This window comes from Carlito syrichta, unplaced genomic scaffold (genome assembly GCF_000164805.1).
Source record: "Carlito syrichta isolate Samal-C Ts95f unplaced genomic scaffold, Tarsius_syrichta-2.0.1 Scaffold305642, whole genome shotgun sequence".
Lineage (NCBI taxonomy): Eukaryota > Metazoa > Chordata > Mammalia > Primates > Tarsiidae > Carlito > Carlito syrichta.
In genome coordinates this window covers 160,655-170,883 of record NW_007249738.1, presented here as the reverse complement: position 1 = coordinate 170,883, position 10,229 = coordinate 160,655, and the positions used below count along the sequence as shown (strand labels likewise).

The 10,229-nt window shown below is 36.5% G+C and overlaps 1 protein-coding gene across 1 annotated transcript in view; it reads right to left on the bottom strand.

Moving 5' to 3' along the window:
• LRRK2 (leucine rich repeat kinase 2) overlaps nt 1–10,229 on the bottom strand; it is a 150,490-nt gene that overhangs the window by 103,927 nt on the left and 36,334 nt on the right. The window contains exon 14 of the mRNA XM_008061931.2: nt 6,029–6,141. Within this exon, the coding sequence (XP_008060122.1) occupies nt 6,029–6,141 (113 nt within the window). The remainder of the gene's footprint in view (nt 1–6,028; nt 6,142–10,229) is intronic.

Below are 10,229 nucleotides of genomic sequence, written 5' to 3'. Positions count from 1 at the left end.
AACTGGGAACCAATTCCTGATCAAAACCCCAAGTGCCTATGCCATAAGAGATAAGATAGACAAGTGGGACCTCATCAAACTGACAAGCTTCTGCAGAGCAAAAAAAACCCATCAAGACAGCAGGGAGACAGCCCACAGAATGAGAAAAAGTATTTGCCACCTGTTTATCTGACAAAGGTCTAACATCTAGGATCTACAAGGGATTCAAATGTGCTGAAAGGAAAAAAACACAGTCCAATTAAAAAGTGGGCAAAAGACATGAATAGTCACTTCTCAAAAGAAGATATATGGGCTGCCAACAGACACATGAAAAAGTGCTCAGCCTCACTCATCAACAGATAAATGCAAATCAAAACCACTGAGATACCACCTAACCCCAGTAAGAATGGTCATCATTAATAAAACAAACAACAACAGATGCTGGTGAGGATGTGGAGAAAAAGGAATGCTTCTACACTGCTGGTGGGAATGCAAACTAGTGCAACTTCTTTGGAAGAGAGTGTGGAGATTTCTGAAAGAACTAGAAATTGACCTTCCATATGGCCCAGCAATCCCCTATTGGGAATATATACCCGGAGAAACTCAAATCATTCTACCAAAAAGATACCTACACATGCATGTTTATTGCAGCACTATTCACAATATCAAAAACATGGAACCAACCTTGCTGCCCATTGAAACTGGTGGTTAAAAAAGTGTAGTACATAAGCATAATGGAGTATTAAGCAGCCATAAAGAAGGACAAACATATGAACTTCGCAGCAACTTGGATGGATTTAGAGTCTATTATACTCAATAATCTATCACAGAAACAAAAAACAGAGTACCATATGTTCTCACTCATAAGCGAACCTTGAACAATTATAATACTATAAGAAAGGTATTGGCAGTAGTGGGAAACTGTCATGAGAAGGGGGTGGGATTGGCAGTTGAGGGAAACTGCTAGGGGAGGAAGGGGCATACCTCATCAACAAGGGTACCTGCATAATCAACGTTCGTATACTCACCCTGAATTGTACCCCACATCTTTATAACAAAAAAAAGAAAGATGCATGGGAAAATCCATTTAAAAAGGAATTGAACATTGAATCCACATAACTGTAGGAATATGATGAATGCAAATGTAGGGAGTATGGTTATAAACATGAGTGTAAATATTATATACCATGCCAATGGAGAACTAATGTAATTGACAGAAGTCAGCAGGAAAACAGTAAGAGATAGTGGAAGTGTGAGCTTCTCATCTTTTATAGCTGGGTGTCAAAAGATACTTTAAAACCTAATCGTAATAACATTAACTAAAATGGATTGAGTCCATACTATGTGCCAAACATTGTAGATACTTGTCCATTAATTATCTCATAAAATTTTCATATAATTCTAGGTTAAAAAAATTCATTTCTTATTTTCATTTTATATGTAATGAAGCCAATATGCTAAGTACTGCAGCCAGGGTACACAGTCTATAAGTATTAGAGTCAGATTCTAACTCAGGTACCCTGACTCTAAGACCCACAAACCTAACAATTAGAAACTTTGGTATAGCTAGAGCTATAAAAGCAAATGCTGCTTCATCTGCTACAATTGGGTGAGAGAAACAGGACATAAGACTTAAGGAAGTAGAAATACTCTAATTTCATCAACAAGTGTGTATAATGTATTAAAATCACCAAAGGAAAAAAATACCTGGGAGATACACTCATATTTATGAAAAACTGAAGATTTTCCCAAAGCAGCATATTAGTAACCACATCTCATTTTGTTTTGCTTTTTTTCAACCCCTATATAGAATGATATACTCTGGAGGTGGTATAATTAATTTGGTTAGTCACTATTGATGTTCACTGTATAGTCAGGACAGATTAAGCTACAGTAACAATCCCAAAATGTCATAGGCTGACATTTTTTTTGAGTTGGAGTCTCACTCTGTCACCCAAACTGGAGTGCAATGGCCGCTCCAGGCCACCACAGCCTCAACCTGCTGGGCTCCGGTGATCCTTCCACCTCAGCCTTCCAAGTAGCTGGAACTATAGGCGCACACTACCATGCCCAGCTAATTTTTGATTTATCGTAGAGATGAGGTCTTACCAAGTTGCTCAGGCGGGTCTCAAACCTGTGGGCTCAGGCAATCCACTCACCTCAGCCTCCCAAAGCACTGGGATTACAGGCTGAGCCACCGAGCCCAGCTATAGGTTCAATTCTTGCTTGTGCTACATGTGTTATAGGTCAGGAGGGGCCTTTGCTTGTTACAGTCCCTCAGGGACCTCTGATGATGCCACAACCGCTATCACAAACACCACAGGCACAGTTCCTATGGTGAGAGAGGGTTCTGGGAGATGCTTCACCAGCTATTACCTCCATTTGCAACTACTTGGCCAAAACTAGTCACATGCTTCAACCTAGCTACTAAATATATGCCAGAAGCACCAGAAGGTGGAAAATTAAAAACATTTGACAGTCAGTACTAATGATTACCATGTAAGCATTTAGTTTGTGTCTACATCTTTTAATAACAAATAATGCAGCCGAGCTTGGTAACTCAAGCCAGTAATCCCAGCACTCTGGGAGGCCAAGGCATTTCGAGACAAGCCTGGGCTACTTAGTGAGACCTCGTCTCTACAATAAATCACAAAATCAGCAGGGTGTGGTGGCACGCGCCTATAGTTCCAGCTACTTAGAAGGCTGAGGCGGAAGGATCACCTGAGACCAGCAGGTTGAGGGAGGCTGCAGTAGCCATGAGCATGCCACTGAACTGCATCCTGGGTAATAGTGAGACTGACTTAAAAAAAACCCACAAAAACAAATAATGCCATTCTTGTCTCAAATCTCTTTGTGTATAAGAATATCTATAATATAAATTCTTAGAGTGAAATTCCTGATCAGAAAACATGTCCATTTTAATTTGGACAGATACTAACAAATTCCCCTCCAACAAAGCTTTTCTTTTTTAATTCACATTAATAATAACTGTAGCTTAACTTTTCATATGTACATATGACAGTTTCATTTCTTTTACCTTTTTTAAAAAATCCTGAAACAATGAGTTTTATTTCAACACTAGTAGCTTAGTAAGCAGATTCAAAGCAGGCAGAAAAAGAAAAGAGAAAATTAGCGATCTTTAGAAGACTCTAACCCTATAGTTGCAAGTTAACCATTTGAGGTTTGAATCTTCCTTGTTAAAATTTCTCCACTCATTTTAAAAGTGCACAAAAACAAGCCTTAATATCTAACCAGTTAGAGTTTTAGAAAACTAGCATGTCTTCTATTAAACATAAAACCAGCTGGGGGTTCCCAAGGGGACCATTTTTCATCTTCCCTCTCTTTTAGACGATTTATTGATTTTTTTTTTACCTTTGAATCTCATCCATCCATAATGTGTTTTGGCAAAAGGAGTAAGATACATATTCAACTTCCTTTGCTTTCCCCAAATAGCTGGAGAGTTAGCTGCTCCAGGACAAATTATTAAGTAATTATTTTTCTCCCAGTGGTTGGGGAATATTATATCATTGCACATCTTTATTTGAGCCTATTTTCTGGGTCGCCATTATGTGGCACTGATCTATCTCTTCCAATGCCAGTATCACAGCATTTTAATTACTAAAATTTTACAATACATTTGATTATCTGTTGGAGTTAGGCCATACGAATTAACACTCTTATTGAAATTTCTCCTGATTATTCATGCATATTAATTTTTTACACAAATTTTACAATGACTAACCTACTTCCAGAAAATAACAGTTATTTTTACTAAGGGCTCACAAATATAAATCAGTTTTCATTGCTTAAATGTTAGCCTCTTTATCAAAAAAGAAGGTATATATCTTTTCATATGTTCAACTCTTCTCTACCTGTAAGTTTCATAGCATTCTGTAGAGTCATCCTGTGAATCTCTTTAATTGTATTCATATGCAATTTTTAATTATTGTTGTTGCTTTTGTAAATGAGCTCTTTCTTTGACTACATAATATTTACAACTGAAATAAATATTTTCAATATTCAAGCCGAGGATATTTTGCTTTGAGATTTTCGTAATGCTCACAAGTTCTTTGCTTTGTGTCATCTCATCAGAAGATTCATTTTACTTTACGGGGTTCCCTGACTGAAAAAAACAGGAGTGTCACTGCATACAAAACCCACACACAGCCAAAATATCAAGAATCTATTTTCTACTTTGTTCTCCAGAAACAATACTGGACAAATAGATCTCTCTGGAAGAGGTGGCAAAGTTTTCCTCTATGGAAAAGCTAAAAGGATTAGGCAATATCACTGTTCCAGACAGAGATTTTAATTTCAGCTTCAATGCTATTGGAATTTTATGTACCCAAACATGGATTTGCTTTAATACATACTTTTCTAAGTCTTTGCTTTGTAAGTTATAGTTGAATCCTAAGTCCTACCGTATTTGGAATTCTGCTCTCCAAGTTTAGATTTATTATTAATGGTCATTTATTTTATTTTGTCTGTAATATTTGAGCCTAAAACCGCTGATGCTTTGTAACCATTATTCAGAATGAGACATACAATCACAAAAATTTAGAGCATTTTTCTCAACCATGATGAAGGATTAGAGGAATAACCCTTGGGGAGCTTTTTGAAATAAATTCCTGCTACTTCTCCTTGATCTTAACTCCCCATCCTTAATGATAGTTACTGTTAAGTGAGAGGCTGTGTGTCATTACTCAGGGATTGACATGGGGGTGGGGAGGAGGCAGTTCTCAGTCATTTCTTCTGAGATTTAGCAAAAAACATTAAGTTGCAGAAGCTGAGTGATTTCTGCACACATCACAGTACTTAGGCTCTCTTGACTCCCTATTCCTTCACTGTATCACACTCATGTCCAATAACTTTAGAGAAGGTCGACTCAGGGGAATCAGAGTTTTCTATGAGGTTTTTCTGCAATAATTTATCAGTACTAATGTGGAACAACTGGTTTGGAAAATGGTTGTTATTCCCCTCACCAGATTATGACATTCAGTACAGAAGGGTACAAAGCATATTCATTTGTCCTCCCAGTGCATTCCTTCCATATACTTATTTTCAAAGAATATTTCTCAAATTAAGTTTAACTCATTATACTATATTATATATTCATGCCATACTCAAGGATCATAATAAGGTTTGAATTTAAATGACTCAAGCTTATCATAGATAATTATATTATTATAAAGTTCTTTTTAAATTGAATTTTTTAAGGAAATCTCTCTGGAGGCTACTCTAATTTATGACAGTTATCAAAGTATATCAAACCACAAGGAATCATTTCCATTAATTACTTTTAATCTCTTTCTTTCATAAAACATTCACCTGAATTATTCATGTCTTTACTCTTATATCTTCTAATAAAAAACCAATTCATTAGACCATCTTAATGCCATCAATACCTTTTGTATTGCACAATATAAATGTAACTCCCCCTTATCCTTTTTTCATACTTAGTATGATTTACTGATACTGTAATCAGTGTATATATAGACATGTAAAATCAGTGTAATATAGACATGTAAATGCCTAAAACAGTGAAAAGAAATAATGCATACCAATGCATTTCAGAGGTTATCTCTGAGGAAAATAATAACAGGCACAGGGAATCACAGAAGACTCCACTGTTATGCTTGGTATGTCTTCATGGGCTGAACCATTTACCACAGGGCCAGCAAAGCAAGATGAGCGGCCGGAGGGGACAGACAGAGAAACCTACAGCCATAGTTCTTGACACGGCTCAAGAGATCTGGCTGCATATCTAGCTCTTTGGTTCTCTTTCTTCTTGAGCAACCTAGTGGGAATTTATGCCACTAGCATTAAAAGAACTTTGCCTGCATCTGTAACTGATAGTACAGTTACCTGGACTTAGTACTTATCTCTTCACCCCCTACAACCCTGTGGTCATCTATGTCTCTAACCACATGACGTCCTACTACCATAGTAAACAGAGAATGGGAAATTTAGGCTAAAAAATCTCCCATTGCTCCTCAAATTTAATATTCTAGTTAACAGTATAAAGGCAGAAAACCTAGGTTCAACATACCCTGTTCAAAGCCGCTAGGACCAATTTGTGAATGTTGTTCTTGAAGCACTGTTTTTTTATCATATTTAGCTTACGTTGAGATTCTGTATCTTCCCTGGATTCTTCTGGAAAGTCTAAATGTAAAAATAAGTAAATAAATAAGAGTTTTCCTCATGAACCTTAAAACTGAACAGATTGTTGCTTGTTAAAAATGAACATAATTAACTCAACAATATACAAGTTGTACTTTTTCCTAATACATGGTTCCTTATCAAATAAATAATCCCAAGTTTTAAAGAATCCATAAAAAACAGTTTATCATTGAATATTACATCAATACAATGTGTATGAATGTTGATTGAATTTAAAGTAGCAAGAAGTCATGATAGTAAAGGAATTTTCTGTAGTAAACAATGTCTTTTTGCATGAGTAGGCTGTGCTTTAAGACACTAGAGAATTTTCATGCAACAATGGACAACTTGAGAAAAGTTCAAAGTTATTTGGACTACAACATAAAAAGGTCAAGCTCAAAATGTAGGTATGGAAGAGCAGCTGGAATAATAGTGGGAAAAACAAGCTCTGAGTTTCAGTATTAAGATGGTAAAGAGCATTTTTTAGACGTTCTCTAAAGACTATGTAATAATATTAAGTTATTTAAAGAAAACATACTCTTTATTAAGGTATATTGTGGCTGAACCATCCCCAAACCATTTAAATCACCGTAAGTTAAAAAACGTAGTTATAGGCCAGGCGCGGTGGCTCAGGCCTATAATTCTAGCACTTTGGGAGGCTGAGGCGAGAGGATTGCCTGAGCCCAGGGGCTCAAGACCAGCCTGGGCAACTTGGTGAGACCTCATCTCTAAAATAAATAAAAAATTAGCCGGAGTTGGTAGTGTATGCCTATAGTTCCGGCTACTTGGAAGACAGGTCAGTGCTGGGGTGGCCGTGAGTGTGAGTGAAGCTCCAACTAAAAAAAAAAAAAAAAGAAAAAAAGAAAAAGAAAAGAAACTAAGTATCCATGATGCCAAAACACTCAATCAAGTTGATGAGGAAAACAAAACAAAACAAAACAAAAATGTGGTTATATAATATATAAGCAAGATTATTATGAATTAATGTTTCCCAATACCATGGAAATACTTATTAATAAACAATTGCTTATAATCCTTTAATAATGTGTGTTAACACAAGCTATAAACTGGTTGCATAACATTTTTCATTTATATAACAAAAGTTTGAATGACAACTACATGCCAGGGATTTTGCTACATGATGGGACTACCACAATGAAGAAGGAAGGCTAGATTCCCACCCTACTGGAACTTTCAGTCTTTATTTTAACATTCATTCGAACAGACTCTGACATTCACTACAGCCTTATGACCGTAAACTCTCTGTATCTCATTTTTACTGACCAAGACCACATTAACTTCTGAGGCTGTATATTACACCTCAGGGAGATGTGGCCTCTGAAAACAGGCCTGCTGAGTAGTAAAAACCATATGCCACATACAATGGGTATTATTAAGCATCTTCTTTCTATTAAGACCAAATGAACATTCCTATAAATTTCATCTTTGGTCTCTGTTCTATCACTCGAGGTCCTACTACCCAAAATGGATATAATTATCGTTCCACATGAAAGTCTTTACATTGTGTGGACTATAAACTTCCTTAAGAGCAAGATTCATAAACTCACCATTTCTAGATTTCAAGGATTCCAAGCACAGTTCTTAAGATATAATCGTTGTTCAGCCGGGCTCGGTGGCTCAGTCTGTAATCCCACGCTTTGGGAGGCTGAAGTGAGTGGATTGCCTGAGGCCGCGGGTTTGAGACCCACCTGGGCAGCAAGACCTCATCTCTACAATAAATCAAAAAATCAGCCAGGCATGGTAGCGCATGCCTGTAATTCCGGCTACTCAGAAGGCTGAGGCGGAAGGATCACCAGAGCCCAGCAGGTCAAGGCTGCCGTGGCCAGGAGCGGCCTCTGCACTCCAGTCTGGGCGACAGAGTGAGACTCCAACTCAAAAAAAAAAGATATAACCGTTGTTCAATACATGCTTGATGCACAAATGTGTATTTAGAAGTGCATATTTGGAATCAGTCTGCATAGGTTGAAAACCTGGTTCTGTAATATGAGGTGCGACCCTAAAACTCTCTACATTTCTATGCCTCAGTTTCATCATCTATAAAATACCAAAAGAAAAAAGAAAAAAAGAGCAGTATCTGCCTTATAAGTTGCTGTGAGAATTAAAAGAATTAATACACATAAACACTTCGTGCAACACCTAATACTTTTTAAGTCCTTCCATATTGTTTGATATTATTGCTATTAGTAATGAGTAGAATTTAAGAGTTTCATATCCCCGAGTCAACTCTTCTCCAAAAAAAACAATCTCAGCTCCTTTTATTGCTCTTGTTTATGTGGTTTTATATCCCTAATCACTCTCCTCTACACACTTCCCAATTTGCCTATGTCCCTTCTTAAATAATTTTATATTATTTTCTCTAGAACTAACACTAAGTCAAGAAAGAACAAATGATAGTTTATTAAAATAACAGGGTCTTTATTATTCTATCTAAGCGATCAGCTCAATCTCTTCACTAAGTTGTCATTATAAAATAGAAGAGAACAGCTGGGCATGGTGGCCCTTGCCTATAATCCCAGAGCTTTGAGAGGCCAAGGCAGGAGGATCACTTGAGGCCAGGAGTTCCAGACCAACTTGGGCAACATAGTGAGACCTTCTCTCTACAAAAAATGTTTTAAAGTTAGCTAGGCATGGTGGTGCGCTCGTGTAGTTTAAAACTACTTGGGAAGCTGAGGAAGGAGGTTCATTCAAACCCAGGAGATCAAGTTACAGTGAGCCATGATCACACCACTGCACTCCAGCCTAAGTGCAGCAAAGTGAGACTCGTCTAATAAATAGATAAATAAACAGAAGACAAAGCAGACTGTACTAGAGTACTAAACTGAAAGCAATTTAAGAGCCCTAACACTAGATCCAATATGCTGTCCTTAACTGGATATTGAATTATACAAATTTCCTATAATGCACATTTTTATTACTAAGAAAATCTGAATATGATCTAGTTAATACACAAATATTTGTACATCTAGGTATCTTATAAGGACCTCAACTTAACAAGTTCTAACCAGAAGCATATTCAACCTCGAAACTACTGGGGCACTAATAACCCAGTTACTCATTGATAGGTAAAATGATACAGTCTGGCACAGTATAGTAGAGTGGAGTGTGGTGTGAAATGGTGGTATAAAACAGTCATAGAATAGAGCAGATGGCTAAGTCTTTACCTAATAGAGAAATGTACTTACATGCTAGTAGGCTTATTAAATGTGCTTATTAATATGTATTTCCATATATAAAGTATAATCCTAACGTAATTACTTTCAAGAGCACCCATAACACATCTAAATGATTGTTGACTAACAATGTTGCTTCAGGGTCAATTTAAGAACCATAGAAGAAAAGAAATAATATATCCAAAACTTGTTTTTGAACTAAGAGTGTTACCTTATTAACTAACAGATTTGGTTTTTAAATGTCTTTTGGTTGTCTTTAAAACTCAAATCCACTCTCAAAAGAATTAGGCAGTCACCTTTAAGGATAATCAAAAGAGGTTTTTTGTTATTTCTTATTACAATCTACAAACAAAATTCAATAAACCTCGCAATGATACTTACAAGTAAAATTATGTCTGTTAAATTGTGTCTCAAAAAGTCAGCTGACAACTATGAATGGGACACCATGATTCAAGTTTTAAAAGATTGATTGAATGCCTATTTTTGTTCAAGGTACCAGGGAATTTTTAAAAAATGACTGAAGAAAGCTCTGTCCTTGAAAAAACTTTTATAAATTTTCTCTTACACACAGAAATATAGATTACTTATATAACTGCAGAAAATGATAGATTTTTTAAAATTTCATTTTAAAATAACAAAACAAAAACTGGGCTTCAAAAGAATTGGAAATTTTACAGAACAACAACAAAAAGTATCATCTCTCATATTTAGTCATCACAAAGTCACAGTGAAGATCTCCCAACCTTCTCTCAAACCTGTCCTCTCCTCTTTGTTTCCATGGTAGGGCCCCTTCACCAGATCCCACTTGACTATCACCAGCCTCCACCCCAATCTCCCTGTATCCAGTCTCTCTCCTGGCCTGTCAACCTCTACACCACCATGCTATTGCTATAAATTGCA